General features: G+C 30.8%; 1 protein-coding gene across 1 annotated transcript; it reads left to right on the forward strand.

Annotated features, from left to right (window-relative positions):
• The first annotated feature begins 16,211 nt into the window (after positions 1–16,211).
• On the forward strand, positions 16,212–22,457 carry LOC123888559 (CDPK-related kinase 7-like). The gene is made up of 11 exons (XM_045937638.1): positions 16,212–17,243; positions 17,795–17,925; positions 18,343–18,384; positions 18,523–18,631; positions 19,410–19,488; positions 19,573–19,869; positions 19,971–20,086; positions 20,444–20,551; positions 20,631–20,693; positions 20,783–20,950; positions 21,854–22,457. The coding sequence occupies exons 1-11, from the start codon at positions 16,719–16,721 to the stop codon at positions 21,989–21,991; spliced, it is 1,776 nt and encodes a 591-aa protein (XP_045793594.1). The 5' UTR covers positions 16,212–16,718; the 3' UTR covers positions 21,992–22,457.
• Positions 22,458–22,976: the final 519 nt, after the last annotated feature.

Genomic DNA, 22,976 nt, shown 5'->3' on the forward strand with positions numbered 1-22,976 from the left:
GCCATTACGTAATGGGCTCTTCACGGTTTATACTCATAAGTGGGTTTCGTTTTACACCCCATTTTTTTCGTGTTACACGATTCTATCTGAAGATATCTTTTGATAGTGTATATTTTATTGAAAGATATCTTTTAGTAGTAAATTTTTCGACCGGAAGATATGAGAAAAGAAGAGCAATTACATTTTCGATATGTCATCTCTGCCAAATTTTATTATTTTAAAGGCTTAAATGCAGCTTTAATCTCCCTATTTTATAAAATGCGCAATTTTGGCCGCCCCTATTTTTTTTCGCGCAATTTTGGTCCCCTATTTTATGAAATGTACGATTTTGGTCCCCCCATTCCTTCTTCGTATGTTCTTCCTCAGCTCGTTCCTTATTTCTTAATATGTTCTTCATTGTGTAAAATTCTGCATTTTTAGTGCACGTAAATGCAAATCAAGTGCAAAATTTTGCACTATTACTGCAAAATTCTAAACGAGTCAAATTATAAGCTCGTGAGAAGTGATGATTACCAAACGAGTCATTTTAGACACGTGAGCTTATGCTATAAGTTAGCACCAAACAATATTTTTGATAATGTATTTTTTTTATACTAAATTTGATAATATACTTCAAACAACATTTAAGTTTATAGTTTATAGCGTATTGATTTTATCTCCATTTCCCTCTTATTATTTTTATTGAAATATTTTTAATGTAAATTAGAAATATGTTTTATGTCATTTAATATTTATTTGTTAACTCAATTACTAAATTTACCTTACCAAAAAAATAAAAAACTAATAATTTTACCGAATTGATCCTTAATATATGTTTAACATGTACAAATGCCAAATCTAGCAATAGCTATGAGACATTATATAGTTTCCGTCAAAAAAAAAAATGAGACATTATATAGTTATACAGTTATACTAGTCGTCATCATCATCATCATATATCTTAAAGATTAAGCAAACAAATTCTCAAATACTAAAATGTAGACCAATTATTCCTTCCTTGCAATTTACTTGTGCCAACTCATTTTCACATATTTGTAATCCATTTAAACTTTATATAATTTTCTTAATTTGATTTTGGAGAATTCTTCGATATACATTTATCTGGAAGTGGTTGAATTTAATAGGTTCATAAATATTATTTATTAATTTTTTTATATTAAATATTATTTATAGATTTATCAAAAAATTTCACCTCAATAATATGTCAATATAGCTAAATAAAATTTTTATTTTTCATACAAATATTTGCACCATAGCACCATAGTGATTTTCTTAGTCAGCAACAACGAAGTTTTATCCACTACTTTGTCTCTTACTGATTTGTTATGTTTTTCAAAAGTCAAACCACTCCTTTTGTATGACACAGACGAATAACGTAATTTTAAGCAATGTAGTTATGCTAAGAATCGTATATGGGCCCAATTGTTGGTATTGGGTTGGGTCTTCCTATTCGGTTCACGGGTCCTTCTTTATTACTGACTACTGAGAATTTGTTTTGACGCCGCTGTATTTTTTGCGTGTCATGTTGATTTTCATTTCTACTTTTCATTATTTAAGCAATTGATGTTATAAAAATAAAAAAATTTACACTCCTATAGTTCTCTACTTAAATAACAAACTCAATTTTCTACTTAAATAGCGAACTTGTAAAATCTTTAAATTTTTAAGATTTTACATTGTTTTCTACTTAAGTAGAAAAATGTATTAGCTACTTGACTAGCTAAACCTCATATAGATAGATCAACTACTATATTCGTGTGTTAGTTAATTTCATCCCTCAAATTGCACAATGATAAGTAGAGATTAAACTGGAGTCTTGTTGGTCAATGAAAAATATGCTTATTGTCTGATATCATATGTGACGTGCCTGCTTATCCAATTCTTTTACGTGGAAATAATGATCTTTAATAACTATTTAACACATAAAGTGAATAAGTGAGTTGTTCAAATTAAAAATATAATTCTGCATATATAATGCAATATTCATATCAACTAAGATAAACTCTCGAAGACAATATACCATAATAGTTTATGTTGAACAACAATACAAGGAAAAAACGACAAAATAAAAATAAAACAAAGGAAATGTTAACTCGCGTCTCCGGATACTATTTAAGCAAAAAGTAAAATTTTCTAAAAAAATTATAAAAATATGTGAAATATGAAATATTTTAAGAGTATTCGGAATAAAAGAGTACTAGCTAGTTGCATTTTGGGAAGGGAATAATGGCATAGATTCTCTAATCCCAAACAAAGTTCTGCAAACTGTTAAGCATAATCTTTTGCGCAATAAATTGTCAGAGATTCCATCCACTAATTTTTTCAGTGATGTATTTATAATTTATCGATGATTAGTCTCTCTTGATTAAAACTGATTAACTACAGTATTTATTTATAGGTAGGGCTTTTCTTTGTCTGTTTTTCTTTCACATTTTTTTAGACAAAAATGCGGTACATAAGAAAATCCTTTGCAATATAGAGCTCTACTCATCTCTCTGCCGCCGTCAACTTCTTCACTTCTTTGTTCCTCTTTTTGGTTTATCAATTAGAGAGGTTGTTTACGATTAATTTTGATCCGAAATCAGCTCTGTTTTTTTGTTTCTTTTTATTTGCTTGACACACTGCCACATTATGCCCAAACATTTTATTGTATGATATAATATTCCTCTGAACCCCAACACATATGAATTTGAGTCTAACAATGATTGGGAAAATCTGTCGTTTATCTAATTCTATTTGACCTAAGTAATTAATCACTTCATTTGTTTGTAATATATTCACTATATGACTTTTTGTCTAAACCGTACAAGAAAGTTAGTCTTACACCATGCACAAGATTGTATTTTATTAGTGGATCAAATCAAATATGATAACACTTATTGATTTAATGGTAAAAAAAAATTTATATATGTTGCACGACTTGTAATGAGGGAAGAAACTCCATATCTAAAGCCATCGAAGTGCTTTGTTCTATTTCAATGATATAAAATTCTCAAATGAATGTCACTTTCTTCTATTTACCCAATGATTCGAGTCTTGTGGGACTCTAATGAACGACAAGTTTTTCCTAAAAGTTTTAACACTGTTGCATGTCCAAATCAGTGATAGAATCCAAAACTTTCGTTAAATTAGAAGATGCATGTGTCGTCTCATCTAAGTAATCGTGAGTATGAACCATATTTTTATTCTGATAGAGAAAGTGGAACCAAATTAATTTTTTTTTCATAAATACTCTCTTATAGTTGGTCATCTACTAACCATATTATGATGAAGATAAAGTGGGCCAAGTCTACTAAAATAATTTGTCATTGAAAAACTCTGGTATTTGAGTACCAAAATCTAATAATCAAAGTAAATTTGAAGCTTCCACTTTCAACATCCAAATGAATACTATATACACAATGATGGTACACTAAAGTAAATGTCCAATTACCATTATTATAATATACTCCACTTAAGTAACACTCCAAGGCATTTCATACTCCAAAACAAACCCACGGCCATAAGAAAACAACCTAAATTTTTGTCTTGAAAATGGTATGAAAGTATACACTTTCCATACCTCATTTAAAAGTTTGCTAGCCAGCTACTATAGCTTAGACTTAGTATTCGGCTTGTTGTATCGTCTAATCTGGTTCGAGAGTCAGTTCTGATATCAAGTAGTTTCAACCTCCTACAAATTGCAGCTCCGAAATATCGAATCGTAATTCTCCATACCAAATTCAGCGTCAATCATCACTAAATCAACTAATGATTGATCACTATAGCTTAGATTTTAGAATAGGACAAAGTTTATATTAAAATTTAGAATGGGACAAAGTTTATATTAATTGAGTTATTAGGAGTAATATTAAACATGACATGTACCCTAATTAATAACATCCTTCGAGGCATTCTAAGTTCCCACCACTACCACTTTGTCATCCTCCCAACAACTTCAAATGGAAAAGTTTGACAACCCCACTATTAGTATTATTATACTATTTGTTTGCCAACTTAGAAAGAAAACCATCATTTCACAACAAAAGTTGAACATATATGTCGTGATTAGCGCAAAATGCCATTGGATTCTTAATTTTGTTTTGGTTTTTCACAATAATATTTGATCAAATTTGTTAACATTATCTTCATCCGGATTTTCATTCTCTCCATCTCTAATTAGTAGGTACTAGCTACTTCATATCCTTGTACGTAACCATGTCAATTCTATCATTGTTTATAGTATCTCCAATTGTAAATCCTTGATTATTATCGAACCGATGTAAAAAGTGTTTTTGACCCGATATAAAAAGTGGTCTATGTACTAGTGTAATTAAGTTCTTATGTATATTATGAAATGAATAATCGTAATAAAGTAATTTGTTACTTAATTGTCAATATTATTTATTTTATACTTATTTAATCGCTGCACAATATGAGAATAAAATCATATATCTTCAAAAATTCTTTTATTTGTCAAATAAATAATTATTTTATGATTAAAGGACGAGTTTGCTACAATAAAATGTATGATTTTATTTTGGTGAGATATCACGTATGATAGTCATTTTAAGTTGATGTACTAAAACTCATAAAAGTTGTTAAAATTAATGCAACTCGACATAACTCAATGAAAGTGTAATCAATCAGGACTTGGGTCCTTTTCAGGGACGGATCCAGAAATTAATCACACGGGGGGCAGATTTCTTTTTTTAATAATAAATAATAGAGTTAAATACATTTTTTGTCCTTATAAAATAACAAGTTTTTATGTTTAGTCCTATTAAATTTTAACTGAAAACATCCTCTAAAATCTTGTAGTTTGGTAAGAATATATATATAGTCCCTATTCTCAAATATTTTTACAAAAAATTGGTACTTTTAGTCCTCAAAATAATTGCTATAAAATACAAATATGGACTAAAAGTAAATTTTTTGAAGGACAAAACTTAAAAACTCTTAATTTTATAAAGACATCAAAAAGTATATTTAACTCAAAATTATAAGATAAAATCACAATAATTTATTTAGAAGCACCTAAAACAAGAGTGGGTAAATTAAGAGGTGTCATTAACAACTAATATACATTAAAAATTATACATATTAAACATATATGGGGGAGGAGGGGGGGAGGGTTGGAGCCCCTGCTTGCCACCCGTTGGGTCCGTCCCTGATCCTTTTGTAACAAAAAAAAAAGTGTAATCAATTATGACTTGATTCGTGATTAGCTAGAAATGCATTGGACGAGAGAAAGAAATTATCTATAGTCATCAGACTACAAAAATAAAGACTGGGGAATTAGAAACTCTAGCAAATCAAACACTCAACTATAATTAAGATTCACAAGAAGATCAAAACACACCAATTCATAGTAATTTAATAGTACAACTTTCGCTAATTAGTGTGTGACACTAATATTTATTCTTTTGCTTCCCTAATTCTACAAAAAAACCTTTATTCTATTACCATTAAGGGAAAAAAAAAATAAAGAAGTGGATGTAGAGCAAATTAGAAGGCATCAAAGAATACGAATTTCTTTTGTTTGATTAAAAATATTCCACTAACATAAAGTATGTCCTTATTTGAGTATTTCACCTTTCCCTAATGTTTTGATGAGCATATATAGTGACCGGAAAAGAGTTTACTAAAGGTAATATATATTCTCATACATTATGGTTCAAAGAATATTTTGCTTTTATATTAAGGTAAAGGCCTAGTACAACTAGAATTAATGAAGGCCACAAATTAATTTTTGGATTAGGCTTAGTTTATGTATACAAGAGATTTTCTATTGAATATGACGTGGCAATGGCTTGTCCCCAAAGAAAAGTAGTCAAACTTGGATTAATTGAGAAATTAATACTACAAAAAGCATTTGTTTTTCTTCTTCTTTTCATTGTTCTTTCCTTCAAAAAGAACCGATTGAGTACTATTTGGTGGAGCAATGATGACTCTGGTCAATCATGCAATTCTAGATTATGATGCATACATGATGATTGTGATTTGTGAGATTAACTAAGTAGTAGTAAATTCTTAATTAGCAACAAGTAATTCCATAAATTACTATTATTTTTTTGTCAAAAATTATATTATCTTTTACCACCTATATTAAGACTATGTTTCAGAGTTGCAAGGAAAGGAGAGTAGTAGAAAAAATGTAAAAAAAAAATAAAAACCATATACATACATTAAAAATAAAGATTCATTGATTGGTATTAGGTGCACACAATTTAGAAGTCATCAAAAGAGTTAGTAATGACATAAAACAAAAACAAAGAATATTTTGGGATTTAAGCCCTCATTTGATGTAAAAAAAAACGGTATATAGTATAAAAAAATAGAGATATCTTTCACATTTTATGTAAACAAGTTTGTGTAGAAAATAATAAATGAATATTTATGATTAATACTACAAATATTTTAATAGCAAACCCTTTAAAATCCTCTTTCAATACAATGTTTTAGTTCCAATCAAGATTAGAGAGTTTTGTTTCGTTACTAATTTTTTTTTGTCTTTTTTTTTTTCCTTTTCAAAGTACTTCTGTCTGTCCTCCCCTCTAAAATCCCAAACAAACACTACAAAATGTTACTATTCTTAATTCTTATCAAACTGATTGTAGTATGTGTTTTTATTGAAGAAATTAATTCTCCATTTTGACAAAAGAACATGGTCATGTTGACTATATCGGAATTGGAACATCCTAAATTATTAAATTTGTGTTATACATTATGAGATATTATTTCCGGTCTTATATAAATAAAGTTTGACTTTTAGAATTATTAAAAAAGCCATGTATTTGGGTTATTATAGACTAAATATCACTTTTTCAATAAACTTAAAAAAAAATTGTTTATATATGAGACCGGAGGAGTATACTAATAATTTGTTGGATGATTACCGCAAAAAAATTGTACACTTTTTTTGGTAAATAAAGAAAATGATAAGTTATTGGAGACTTTTACACACATAAAATAGAAAAATTGGAATCTAAATTCCAATTATGACGTTCAACCTTACAATTTCGACATCATTTTTGTTGGGCAAACTACTGTAATTTAATCATTTTTGTTGGACAGAATAAAAAAAATGTACACTTTCTATGCATCGAATAAAATTTAATAAGTAGGCATATATCTGACGATGGGTATGTGAGTAGCATTCTTTTCACTTTATTTTAAACAGTAATATTTAATAACTTTTTTTTTGTCAAGAATATTTAATTTTTTTTTAATCAGAACCTTTAGGAAAACGTACCGAAGTTATAGTTTTACATTAAGCGTGTGTTTAGAGATTAAATTTTAACATGATTTTGATCACATGTATTATTAGTATATATTGACCTCACAATTAATTTATTCCTCATATAAGTTTTGAAATGGAGCTAATTTGCCTTTATAAAAAAAATGATTGAAAGATTTGTTATTTTAAAATAGACAAAAAAGAAAAGATATGAGTAAAAGCTTTGTGCTCTTGGAATATATACTATTTTTCTTTTGGAATATATACTATTCCCTCTCAACTTTATGAAAATGTTGATAATTTTTCGTTTTGGTGGAGCAAGAAATGGCGAACATGGAATTTAAAAATGTCATCAAAGCTTCGGGGTCATCCACAAACTCGTTACTCGTACAAAAATAAAGTGTATTTTTTCATAAATAAAAATAAGGGTTAATGATTATTAATGATTTTTTTTATGAGGTTCGCGATCTTCCCTATTATTATTAATGATTATTTAGTTGGCGGATAAAGTTAAATTTTATTCTTTTTTTTATAAGCAAAAATTGTATTAATAAGAAGTACAAGGGGTACTCAAACCCTTACAAAATCAAATATAGATAACTTCTCATATACTTTGAAGACAATAGAGAGGATTAATACACCAGTTATAGTACAAATAATCTGCATTGCAGCCTGTTCTACCACTAAACCAAAGCCACGAAATGAATTTAATAGAGTCAACCAAAGTTGACTAGTCCGCCTTCTCTCCTCTAAACAAGATATTATTCCGCATGCGCCATATGCACCAAGATGTGGCCAACCAAATCAAATGCCGAACTTTCATTCCCTTCTTCGCTTTCACTAATGATCCAAACCTCAAGAAATGTTTCCATCCGCCCTCTTGTTGGTTGTAATCAAAATCCAACCACAAAATTTTATTCCTTTTAGTGGATGAAGGCACGTAATGTCAATTTTGTTTTTAACTATCATAGTTGGTGATCGAACCCATTTAATTGTCTGGGTATCGGCTAATTTATTTTTATCGTCTTATTACTCGGATGAACCCATGTATGTTTTCACGGTCTTTATGGTATGCCTTATGTTAGAAAGATTACTTTGTTGATGTTAATATATCTGTATTCATCAAATGATAAAGAAGTATTCATCAAATGATAAAGAAGATGAACATGATGTTGAATAGATGGAGAATATTTGTTTATTACAAGTTTAGTCCTTATTTTTTCTTTATGATTTTAATTTTGATCCATTGACAATTATGTCTTTTTGAGTGATCTGTCAAAATTAGGGACTAAAATGTTATGAGTGTTTTATTATAGGGTAAAACCATAGGATTTTTTGGGGACTAAAATCAAAATTTCAATCATAGTACTGAGAACAAAAGCATATAACACTTACATTTTTTGTAATAAAAAATGCAAAAACATCACCTGACAAATCAAGACATCTCGATTAAGTTGACACCCCTTTAATCGCCACCTATCATTTGCAAGACTCTAAAATATATTTAAAACAAAAAGAATGATACAAAGAAACTTTGAGGGGTAGCCCAAAATCCAAGTTCGAACAATCAAGGAGATTTAGCATCCGCATATCATCAGTAAAAACCTTAGGATATCATCTAATGTTTGGTATTGTTATCTTTTAACCCTTGGATTTCTCCGAGTCATGGTAATTCAAAATTCGACTAATATGTACATAAAGTACGAACATTATTTTAGATAGAATTTGAACTCTATCTCTCCAATGATTCATGTTGATATATTCATACATATAGTTTTAAAGAATGAAATCTTAAAGTGTTCCAAATTAAAGGAACTTGTTAATAAGACTCTTTCATAATACACTCCCTTCAATTTTAATTGATCGTGCTATTAAAAAAATGAATAAATAGATTATTGTCATTTCGTATACATACATTAATAACGGTTTTAAAAACACAGTACAACTGAAGTTATTTTATTTAGTCTTTATTTTTAGCAGATCAAATCCACCTTAATAATGAATAATGATACATAAATGATCTTGAATATATTTTACAATTTTGTGGTTGTGTCTATCAATTAGCAATAAAAGAATGACTAAAGGATAACAATTAATTTTGGGAGCCAATTATTTGTCTATTAAGTAAAATAATGCACAAGATAAATGTATAACTATTAACTAGTACTAGTACTATAAAAGTACATTAATGAGCCAACTACTATATATAGTAATAGTAGGAAATAAATGTTGATAAAAGAAGAGAAAAAAAAGTAGGAAATAAAGAAAACATTAATTTAAAGACAGCGATGCTTGACAAAGACAGTGTGAATCTTTGAAGTTTCTAAGATTGCAATGTTTTTCTTTTTTCTCTAGCTTGTTGTCAACACTGATCCTTATTTATGTAGTCTTTACATGGGAACTTATAAAGTTGTTACACCAACTTTAGAGTAACATCTATTTCAAATCAAATATGCAGCTACAAATAATGCTACGTACCATGCTTTTGAGATCATGGAACTTTTTTTATAAATAATAATAATAATTAATGAAAACATAACTCATGACTAACTTGGGATGTTGCTTAGATCACATTTTTATTGTTATTTACAATTATGAGTCTTCTTTTTTAGTTGTTAATTTAAGATGTTATGTTAATTAAGTTATGTGAGTTTCTTCTACTTCGCATTTTATTGTTTTAATAGTTTTTTTAGGCTTCTACCTCTTTCCTTTTATAAAAAAAATTGAAGTAAAAGAATGCATATAACATGTGTTAATCTGTCGATAATTTTGGGTGCTCGTGGCGGATAAGATTCATCGATCGCTCAATAATTTTTGGAGAGTTCGGGGTAGTGTTGAAAACAACAACTTGTTATGCTCCAAGATCATAAGAAAGATATTATATGCTCACTTAAAACATTAATGTATTAGGTATATGAATGACGTCGATCACTTATATATTTAAAATTATCACCGTCGATGTGAGACTATATATACTCCCACGACCAATTCTAACATGCATAAGTGCATCATGTCTTTCATGGTGTACAAGTTCATGATATCGTTATAACGAATACGAATTTTACAAAATCCACCGTTGGATTGATAGTTTATATTATATATATCTTCCATGTCAAATTTTAAAGAAATTGAAAATCATATGATATGTCATTGAGACCCATCAAAATTAACGGTTTATGAGTTTTTATTAAATACCGTTAATTTTGATGGATCTCAATGACATATCATATGATTTTTAATTTTTTTAAAATTTGACATGGATGATCTATATGATATAAACTATCAATCAAACGATGGACTTTGCAAAATTTGTATTCGTTATAACGATATCATGAACTTGTGCACCATGAAAGACATGATGCACTTGTTCATATTAGCCAAAGCCATATATATAGGCTTTGTCTAACATGCACCACTTGATTAAGTGGTGCATGGTGCACAAGTCTTCGATATTTTTATAACGGATACGAATTTTACAAAATCTACCGTTTGATGGAAAGTTTATATCGTTTAGATCATTCATAATTTTTTTTTAATTTTTTTGAAAATCATTTGATATGTTATTGGGACCCGTCAAGATTAACGGTATTTAATAAAAATCCATAAACCGTTAATTTTAATAGGTCTCAATAACATATCAAATAATTTTCAATTTTTTAAAAAATATTTATGGATGATCTATATGATATAAATTTTCAATCCAACGATGGATTTTGTAAAAATCGTATTCGTTATAGTGTTTTCGGTGACTTGTGCATGATACACAACTTGAGGGACTTGTGCACCATAGAGATTGCCATATATATAATATATTATGCTCCTTATAATACTTAAATAATGGAGATAAATTAAGCATAAAAGAATGTCAATCATGGCTGTCTCATGTGAGGGAATGGAAGTCAATGATACCTATATATAGAAAAGCTAGCTAAGAACACTTAATTTTTTTAATTATTAATTTATGAAAAACAGTATGTTGACCTTTTCAAAAAGACCAATCATAGGAATGTTGATGAATGTATTTAAAAGATAGTGTAATTTATTTTTAACAAGCTAAAATGAAAAATATTAAGAATCAAGTAGATTAACAAAAATTCCTATGGTAGTGATGATAGTCAATAGTTTTAGTAGCAATTGAAGACAAAATGCAAGTAAAAATCTAAATATACGAAGTTACTCGACCAAGAATCAAGAAAAGTGGAAATTGCATGAAAAACGGCAAAAATGGAAGAAATTGAAGAATTCATCGCACCACGATGGATGACCATCGTAGCACAACGAGAAGGCAGTTAAAAGATTATAACAAATCAATCCATCGTAGCACGATGGATCGTATCGTGGCCACGATAAGAAAACTGTGATTGTGAAGCCCCATGGGCACGATGCACAAGATGGAAAAATGGAGAAATACCACATCTTACCAAAAACGCAATAGCTGGAGCTACGAGTATCGGATCGAGTCATGTGATCATGCGTTGGAAAGCTAAGACAAAGATCTACAACTTTCATGTTGAAGCAAAAATCTAATTCAGGACTCTGTCGTGGCTACGATGGGATACATCGTGGCCACGATGAAGGGAAAACTTGGCCACCAAGTCTGCGTGCTAATCAAGCAAAGAAATACACACATCGTAGCTACGATGGATCCATCTCGCCACGATTGAAAAAGCTCAAATCCACTAAAAACTATAAATAGAGTTTTCCTTCTTGACAATTACTCATTCAGAAGTTCAGAGAACTATAAGCTCTCTAAGGAGCAAAGGAGGAGGAGGCAAGGAGGGCTAAGGAGCTCTCAAGAGAGGGAGACTCTCCCCCACCATCGGGAGACGAAACTTCCTCTGCAAGGAATCAATGTTATTTTTATGCATGTTTTCTTTATTGTTCAATATGCTTAATAGTAGCTAAATCCCCCAAGGTTAGGTCAAGTAGATGAACTCCCCTAGGACTGCTTGAGACATGTAATCTGGTTATATTCCAAGTCTATATACAATTGCTATTTCATTTAATTATCTGTTACTATCTCGTTTTGATTATTTAAACACTAGCATATATGAACGTACGCATATTTTGTTAGTAACTAGGGTTAATGTGGATATCGTGACACATCTAAGACTACGGAATGAAAGGGATATTATAACCTACCAATATGAGACCATTAAATTCAATATATGCAGTTAGGTTTGAGATTAAGAATCACACATAGTTAAATTCTGTACTGATATTAGGGAACCAATTATGCTGGAGAACTTGTTAGATTAGAAACCTCTAAAGGTAAGGACGCCCATTAAAGGCTGAACTCATTAAGGGTAATGACACGAAATAATGAAGGCTAAACCTAGTGTAATTGATTCAACCTAAATAGATTACAATAGAAGTTAGTATAGTTATACTAAGCTTACTTTAATAGAAATTAATATTCGGATGGTACTTCAAATAGTAGGAAGTTATAGCGCTAGTTACCAAACAGGAATAAGGGAGGGATTCGAAAGCACTTAACCTACTTTTATCATCTTGAACTATTTCTTTTATCTTTAGTCTTATACAATCTAACCCTGTCTCAAAACCTTTCTCAAACAAACAAAGCGAAAGCAAAACTATCCTAATTCCTGACCGAAACTGGTAGCTTTGGCACAATCCCTGTGGAGACGATAACTTACTACTTTATTACTTTGTAGCGATTATGTACACTTGCAGAGCCACCATCAGGTAGTTTACATAAGAGTCATGACAACGGAAAAACAACGAGTATAACATAATTAATCGATACCCAAACATATCCGTGAGTTCAACTATCAACTATGGTAGTTTGAAACTAGGTTAATGTTCGTCGTCTTCAACCACTAATAAGAATAAAATTTGACTTTGTCCATCAATTATTGAGGGAATTTTGCTTGATTTCTGGACAATTTATGATTTCTTTCATTCCACATAAGTAAAAATAACATTATATTATTCACCTTTTTTTTCCAAGTTATTAAAATTAGTGTAAATATATAATGTAAAGAATTTTTTATGTAAAAATCATTTTTTCCCTTTTGTTTATCATGGCTTAAGTTTAAGGTGACTTTTAAGATAGACCACCCTTAAATTTGTTCATGATAGATCAGTTCATTTTTAAATCCTTAGATCAAATATGATTATTGTTACTAACTTACTATTCTATATATTACAGTTTGTGCACAATTTCTTTTACACCAATAGAACGATATAAAAAAAAAACACATAGAGAAGTAGAGAAATGCAGTATAGAATAGAATAAACAAAAAGATAAAATAAATATTGGGGAAAATCAAATGCAATGAATGTGATTAATTAGAGGGGCTTACGAACCTCAAATCCATTGAACATTGGCATCAACAGAACTAATCACAACAAGACTTGCTTTAATGTTAAGAAAGAGTGAGTGAGCTAAATATTCGTGCTACATTTTGTTGGTTCTATTTTTCATTTTTATTAATTTTGGGTAGGAAGTTTATATGATCCCCGGTTTAATAATTTTTAATTGTAAATGAAACATATATTTCTACAAAGAAAAAAACAATAATGTTTTAATTTAGAGTAATTTAGCAATGACTAATCTCGGTCGTGTGAGACACGTAAGGTGAGTTACAACTTTTAACCAAATTTTCTCTATATACAAGAGTCAGAAATCAAATTTCTTGCTAAGAGATTCGAAATTCTTACAACTTAAACTAATTGTAGCGTAAATTTAAGGTTGTCAGGATCGAGTTTTTACCTCAACTCGTTTTACCTAGGTAAACTCGACATGTAAACTCGACACGTAAACTCGACTCGTAAAATCGTACGAGTTTACCAAAAATTAAAACAATATTAAAATTATTATGTACATGACATATATACTAGTATAATACTATAAAAACGTCAATATTTCAAAATATAAACTTAGTTATAAAGGTAAAATATACCAAATCACCATATAAATAAGATTATGTCCATAAACTTGTATTAAAATATACAATTAAACAAACAAAAATTGAGCCAAAAAAATGAAAATGAGCTTTTAAAGGTAAACTCAAAATCACAAGTAAACTCGTGCGACGAGTTTACACGATTCTAGCGAGTTTGACCGAGTTAACTCGGTGTAAACTCGTTTTTTTCCCGAGTTTACCAGAAAATAAGTTTACATCCGATTTAACACGTTTTTTATACCTAAAAACGTAAAATCGAACGAGTTTATACGTTAAAATGCGATTTTAACAACAATGAGCGTAATGATCACTAAAAAATAGTGTGAAAAAAGATATACGGTAGAACTATATGCAATCCTATCCTATTTATCTAATGGTTAAAAGTGGATTAATTTGTCATGTACAATTTTAAGAGTAAACCATATCTTAAAAGTCATGCATAATTAATTGTTTATAACCTAACTATTGATGTTCAAATATTTCAATTTTTTCTTCTATTATAGTCAATGATCATATCATATATGTCTTAGTCATTAGTTAGCCAGACAAATTGATCACCACTGGCACTGAGTATTTGGTATATTATATTAATAAGAGTAACAAAATATAGCCCATTAAATAATTCACACATTGGTTTTTTACTGCAATTTATTGGTGTCTAATTTCTATTATAGGCAACAGTCAAAAATATATTAAACCCTAATTATTTGTTTTAATTTTTTTCTTCTTCAACATTTAGATCAATTTAAGCCACTAGAACTTCATGCAAATTTCTAATACACTGAACCGCTTAATCTAATTCAGGATCAATTTGACATCAAGTGATTCTAGCCTCTTCCGTATATCCTAGTACAATGCTGGATATGATCAAACTTTGATGTATGAAAAACATTTTTTTTTTAATTTAATGAAAGAAAAACTATATGTTAGTTGTCTTGCTCTATAATTTATTTATTATTGACTAGTATTGCTCTATGATTACATAGTCATTAGTCTTCTGGCATATTTCTCCTTCTGTTCTTAGAACATTCCATCTGTTGCTTCTATAGTAATATAGTACTACATATTAAATGTTCAATACAAAAAATACTACTACTTCAAAAATTAGTAAAATATTTATCAAGACTTAAAAGGATACAATCTGTCTCTGACACATCAATGGAAAAAAAAAAATGAAATAAAAGACAGATCACCTAATTATTGTCACCATGCTTTCAGCTTTAATTCCATTCTCTTAACAAAACGTTCTCAATTCTCAGATCTCATGTCACTAACTGGCTGAAATGCAAAATAGACCCACCATGAAAAAACTTAAAAACACTAAATACAAACCACAAAAAGACAATCTTTTAAAGGTTAATAAAATTGGGTCATACTTCAAGAAAGCTTAAAAATAAACAATGTCTGAATTTTTCAAGTGAATACTATAGTGACATTCCTTTTCCCTCATCTAGTATCTAAAATTAACCTTTTTATTTGAATATCAAAATATTAACGCTGCGAAATCGAATATATTTATTTCTATCCATCATTTTTTTGGTACATTGATTATCTTATATTTTTTTTTATCAAGTAGTTTAGTAGTTAGCAACTTTACATTAAAGGTGAATAAGTAGAGTGTTTGAAGTTTGAACCCGGACTCCTGCATATTTAATGTGGTGTCTCTACTATTTGAGTTAAAACTCATAGAACTAACTATCTTATATTTTACTTTATATTGTACATTTTATAAACACAAAATACACTCGACATCGTATTTCACGACATTATTTTTTTATATATTGAAGCATCATATCTCATATGAAAATCAGAATAGATAACACTCTTTACCCAAATCAAGATTGTTTGTCGTCCAATTTTCACACAATAATATATCTCAACTATTGATTTGAGATTGAACGGTGTAGATCACATAGTCAAGTTATACTATAAAATGATCTTAACCTTCGATTTAGATGAGACGGCTGAGAATATAGAGTGTAAACTTAATTCCACTCTTACCCTTAATGTTATTTTTTTGGGATCACAATAAGGACAGGCTGGAAGGATCCAAAACCAACCCCACTCACTATTATTGTTAGAGAAGAAACCAACACTACCCTCTCCAATAAAGTGTTTTTCTGTACACAAAATTCTTAAAACAAACTAATAAAAAACAATTAAAATTAATCAAAAAAAGACACTCTTAAGAAAAGCAGAATAAAGGAAAGAGAGATTGGTTTCTTTTCCTTTTCTCTTGCAGACTCTGCTAAGCATCTTTGCCTCACTTTCTCATCCTTTTTCTCTCTTCTCACTCTTTCTCACAATTTTTTATTTTTTAATTTTATATTTTTCAGCTTCTTCTACTTCACCTTCTTCATATTATAGCTACAAATTCCTTTCTTAGCTAATTATTTTAGCTACAAAAGTTCATTTCTCAGATTTCTCATTTTTGACACAGTAAATGCAAGTTTCAATCTTTTCTCTTGAAAATTCACAACCCAATTGACCCTTTTAAGAGCTTAATTTTCTCCCACTTTCTCATCTTCAATTGATCTGAAAAAACTGATTTTTTTCTCATTGGGTTATTCATGGGACTCTGTCATGGAAAACCCATTGAAACTTCACAAAAAGAAAGAGAAATTTCATCTTTCCCAAGTGAAGAAATTCTTCAACTTCCACCACCATCAAGCTCTCATCATCATCATCATGCAAAAACTAAATCATCTTCAAAGTTTCCATTTTTCAGTCCAAGTCCATTACCAAGTTTCTTCAAAAACTCACCTGCAAATTCAAATTCAAATTCTAGTGTGAGTTCAACTCCTCTTCGGATCTTTAAACGACCCTTTCCTCCTCCTTCTCCGGCAAAGCACATTCGAGCGCTGCTCGCGAGACGCCACGGCTCTGTGAAGCCTAATGAAGCCACAATTCCTGAAGGGAGTGAGTGTGAAGTTGGGTTGGATAAAAGTTTTGGTTTTTCTAAGCATTTTGTGACAAATTTTGAGATTGGAGATGAAGTTGGTCGTGGCCATTTTGGTTATACTTGTTATGCTAAGGGTAAAAAAGGAGGCTTTAAGGGTCTTGATGTTGCTGTTAAAGTCATTCCTAAATCTAAGGTCTAATTTCATATTTTTTGTGTGCTTCATTCTTTTAATTTTTGTTTTGTTTTTAACAATTTATTTTGGATTTTTTTTTATATATAAATTGCTTAAAATTGGGTTCTGTGTTTGATTTGTGATCTATGTGTTCTTGCGAAATCATGTTCTGGAAGTAGTAAAAGAAGCTACTTTGTAGATTTTTTTGGTCAATAATCTATAATTTATATGAATTGTGGTTTTTGGAAGAAAATAGTTTTCAATTTATTTTTTGGAATGGTTATGTGATTAAGTTCTATGTTGATTATTAGGGCATACATGTTTATGAGTATTTCATGTCTTGTGTTATTTGTGGAGAATTCAGGTTTTTAGGTTTTACTTGGAAAAATCCTGAAATTGTGGTATTTTTTGATAGAATAATGCATTTTCTTTTCAAGGAAGTAGCTTTGTTGGATATGTTTTCATTTCAGTCTTATGAAAAGTTATTGTTATGATCAATGTTCATATATGGCTGCTAATTATTAAATAAGCTATGTGTTCTTTGTTCTTATGAATTTGGGCAATGTTGGCAGATGACAACGGCAATTGCGATAGAGGATGTAAGAAGAGAAGTGAAGATATTGCGAGCTCTAACCGGTCATAAGAATTTAGTACAATTCTATGAAGCCTATGAAGACGACGAAAATGTTTATGTAGTTATGGAGTAAGTTCTTATTACCCATATTTTTATCACATCTTTGGCTGTGAATTATTTTAGTGTGTTTTGAAACTTATAAAATCGCGGTGCCACCGTGAGATTTACTGAAACTTGGATTTATTGCTTCAGTAATGCAACCTTCAAAGTGCACAGGTATGAACGCGAGAATTATCAACGTGTTGTGCAACCAAACATATATGTAGTAATTTAATCCCAAGTCAATTGAGTGTTAGCAGTTTTTATTTAAGTTAACCGATGACTTCCCTTATATCTTGACTCTTGAGTATACTTCCAAAGAAATATGTAGTGTAGTGTTCAAATAGATTGTTTGGAGATTCTGTATTAATTAAGCAGCAAAATGAAACTTGTTAATTGAGTCAATAAATTCGGAGCTAACGTTCTACGATATCTTATTCCACGCAGATTGTGCAAAGGAGGTGAATTGCTAGATAAGATTCTTTCCAGGTACTGATACTCTCCAATTTTTATTTTTCCACGCCGCAAAGTTGGAATAAACTAAAAGAAGATTTTCTGGTTTCGTTATTTTCCTGTTGCCGTCATTGGAGACATTCTGATCAGCTCATATTTGATTCTGATCTATAGGGGCGGAAAGTACTCAGAAGAGGATGCCAGAGTTGTTTTGATTCAGATATTAAGTGTGGTAGCTTATTGTCATCTACAGGGCGTTGTACACCGTGATCTCAAGCCAGAGGTAATTTATTCATATTAAGAAAACTAATTATCATGGTATGCGTGGCATGCTCATAATCATTTCATTTGATTGCCGCATGTCGCTATCCCACCAATAGTCCAAAACCACACTCTATGTCTATTCTCTTGTACTGTTTCCACACCGTTTCTTTCAAAGACTCGTGTTGCAACACAGGTCAGTGCTAATAGTTAGTTCATCTATTCATATTAAGAAAACTAAATTTGCATGGTACATGCGGCAAGCTCACATTCATTCCATTTGATTGCCATGTGTCGCTCGCTCTCACACCACTTGCACGAAACCGCACTCTGTTGTCCTTTACTGTTTCCGTGCCGTTTCTTTCGTAGACCATGTTCCAACACGTGTCAGTGCTACTAGTTAGTTCATTAAGCTGATCAATGTTTAGCTGGGAAAAATTATCGGATCTTCTTTGCCTTTGGGTTTAATTAGAAATAATGACATCATGTAAAGAAAAAGGATCCGATCTTGTTTGGAATCTTATTATTACTCTTTCGGGGATGCTCATAATGGTTTTTTTCATTAAGACTTTCATTTATTTTGTATTATCACTTCATGTTTAATAGTATCATTAATCAACGAGTTACTGAGTGAATGCATGCATGCAATTTGAGTTTATTGTTATGAGTTCATTCTAATTGACAAAAGTATATTCATAAATCAATTGATGTTGTAGCTCAGCTATTTTTTACCTAGAATTATTTACATCTTTTCATGTTATATTGTTTTGCTCCTAATCAAGATTGGTTTTCTGCTACAGAATTTTCTTTTTAGTTCCGAGGATGAAAATTCCGCACTGAAGGCAATTGACTTTGGACTCTCTGATTATGTAAAGCCAGGTCTAGCCTATTGCCTATGCTATATTTTATCTGATTTTTTAAATAAAATTAAACACAAGTGGTAACAAGGAGCAATTTTTGCAGATGAGAGATTGAATGATATTGTTGGAAGTGCATATTATGTTGCTCCTGAAGTTTTGCATAGATCTTATGGGACAGAAGCAGATATGTGGAGCATTGGTGTAATTGCTTATATTCTGTTATGTGGAAGCCGACCTTTTTGGGCAAGGACAGAATCCGGCATATTTCGAGCTGTTCTTAAGGCAGACCCGAGTTTCGATGAAGCTCCTTGGCCTTCTTTATCGGCTGATGCAAAAGATTTTGTGAAGAGGCTGTTGAATAAAGACTATCGTAAAAGACTAACTGCAGCTCAGGCTCTCGGTATGTGTTTCGCTTCCCATTGATTGTTGTGGTATTAAAATTGTCTTCTTATAATCCAATGAACTCTCTTGATTATAGCTTGGTTTTACTTTTATGCTTAGGTCATCCATGGCTGGTGAACCACTTAGAGGATGTAAAGATACCGTTTGATATGATAATCCACAAGCTCATCAAAACTTACATATGCTCATCTTCTTTACGCAAATCAGCATTAGGGGTATGTGCTGTCATTGTTTATAAAACTATGTTTTATTCCTTCCTTGTTATATCTCATGTTGTTTGTTGAGTTCCTCGTATTGTTGATTATGTTTAACAAATTTTCCTAATTCCGTCCCTGAAAAGGAGGACATGAGAAGAAAAAAGTTAATTGCTAAACTTGGTAGAAACTTTAGTAGGTTTTAGCTTGTCCTTCCAAAAGGAATAAAAAGTTAAAACAGTAGTGGATTAGAGAGAGAATCTTTGAGATCTCATATGGCGGATCTTGTAGTATGAACATTGTAATGATTAATGAGCAATTATTAGTTGATAATTGAGCACAATGAGTTTTTATATTGAAGTTTTGTCGGTTTCGCAGGCTCTTGCCAAGACATTGACATTGGTGCAGTTAGCATATCTCAAAGAACAATTTACTCTTTTAGGGCCAAACAAAAGTGGACTAATCTCTATGCAGAACTTCAAGACGGTTAGTACATGTCAAACGTTTTTGTATTTTTTTGCCAAATTACTTTCAAGTTTCAAGCCATTGACTTTTAAATTAGCAGGCTGTTTTAAAGAGCGCCACTGATGCCTCAAAGGATTCACGAGTCTTAGATTATGTGAACACGGTAAATCTATGAAGGATTTTAACTTTTCATATCAAGCTTCTACCAAAGTTGCTTCCTTGGAAAGTGAATTGTTACTTTACATGTTGCAGGTTAGCTCAATCCAATATCGAAAATTAGATTTTGAGGAATTTTGTGCTGCAGCTATAAGTGTCCATCAACTGGAGGGAATGGATACGTGGGAACAACATGCAAGGCGTGCTTACGAGCTGTTTGAAAAGGATGGAAATAGACCAATTATGATCGAAGAGCTTGCCTCGGTACTTTTCTTGTGCAATACTATTTTGTCTAATATACCAGTATATTTATATTGTGATTTTACTTTTTTGAATTATTTGGAGAATTAAAACTAAGGCCCTGCAAATTTAGTCAACTGTTCCCAAGGTCCTATCAATCACTAAGAAAATTTCCCTCTAAAATAAGCTTGTTTCTAAAGTGCACAAGTAAGGGAGCACCTAAGTTTAAACTTTAGTGGTTTAAGATTACAACATTGTTTTAAACTAAACCAAAGTACATATCTTTCTATACATGCAAGTCATATCTCGATTAGATACTAAATTGAACTCAATTGATACGAATCTACTGTTTGTATCTATTTGAGCATGAATCTCAGCTTCAATCCCGATACATTATTGATGAAGTCCGATTCACTGTGATGAATCTTGATTCATTCTAATGAATCACCATCTAAACTAAGTCTAGAGCTCCACTTTTTTGTAAATTTTGGCATAACCACCCACTTTTCCTTTGTCATTTGATATGACTTGAATCTTAAAAGTATTTTGAAGTTCATATATGATTTATCAGCTTATAACTTTGTTATGTCACATGTTTTTTACTTAAAATGACTCACGATTCAGAAAAAAGGTCTTCCGATTCACAATTTGAATCTCGATTTGATAACTCTGATTTACAAACATACTCATTTTTAGTGGAGCCTGTTCAAGAGATTACGCAAGTGGTTACCAAATCCTTGTTTATAATGAATTTATTTGCATGTCTTACGTAACATGTCGAATTCTCACTTGTTTTCTTCATAATTATTCATCTGTGCATTTGATCAACATGATGGCTTGTAACCTTAAATGAGACTCCTGATCATCCATATTCTTCCGCAGCATTATATAATTGTTACTAAGATTTTGTAATTTGATTTATTTCAGGAACTCGGGCTTAGCCCCTCAGTACCTATCCACGTGGTACTCCAAGATTGGATAAGACACTCAGATGGAAAGCTTAGTTTCTTAGGATTTGTCAGACTCCTGCACGGAGTTTCTTCTCGCACATTTCACAAGGCTTGATAGAAAATACGCATGATTGCTATTGTTTTTTCTTGCGCCCCTTCTGATGAGATTTGAATGCATGACTCATGAGCAAAACTACAGCATCATGTCTGTTCATTATGATTCCAAACATGGCTTTTGTAAAGTCAATAGCCTATATATATATAGCTTGTTGGGAGTTGCCTTTTGATGATGCTATATGCAACATCTCTTGTTGTTAAATGCCCCTTTGAGCGTTTTACAAACCGAAAACACTTTCCTCCACCCTTGTTTTATTGTTCTCTTTAAGTTTGAGACCGATGGTGCTGGAGTTAGAGGCTTGTACAGATTAAAGTAGAGCACAAGTTGTACTTAGGAGTAGTGGAACTTTTATAAAATGAGTTGTGTTTTCGGGTTTATCTCTTGTGTACCCCCCTGGAACTTATGAATAAACTCTTTCAAATGTGAACTCCTTCATAGTCGACAATGCAACTTTTTTTTATAATCAGTTTTTATATGTTAAGGTTGAGTGTTTATCGATGAGTTTTGTTAATGATAAATTGCAGTGTGCAGTTGCAACTGCGGCCACAACATTAAGGATTTTAAGGTCTTCACAACCGCGTCATGATTGTATGTAGTTGCATCAATTATAAAGTTGTCCACTGACAATTTTTTCAAGTTATTTAGGGCTCTCCTCTAAATACAGACAGAACAAGAAGTATCTGAAAGACAAGGAGTGAGGTTCAAATTCTGCGAAGAAAACATATTTTAGAATGATGGAGAAAATATTAATGACTATTATATAATTGTGGTTGCGGAAACTAAAGAAAACATTTTTTAGAATGATGGAGAAAATATTTTTCTTGAATTTGAACTAGAAAAAACTTCGGTTAATAGTTACTTACCTTGAGAGAAGACATCATTTTTTTATTCATACTTACTTACCTTGAGAAGTTAATTTTTTGCTGAATGGGAGTAAGTAAACTTCCAGAAAGGTTTGCGTCTGCTATAAAAAAACGGAGGG

The sequence above is a fragment of the Trifolium pratense genome, linkage group LG6, assembly GCF_020283565.1.
Source record: "Trifolium pratense cultivar HEN17-A07 linkage group LG6, ARS_RC_1.1, whole genome shotgun sequence".
Taxonomy (NCBI): domain Eukaryota; kingdom Viridiplantae; phylum Streptophyta; class Magnoliopsida; order Fabales; family Fabaceae; genus Trifolium; species Trifolium pratense.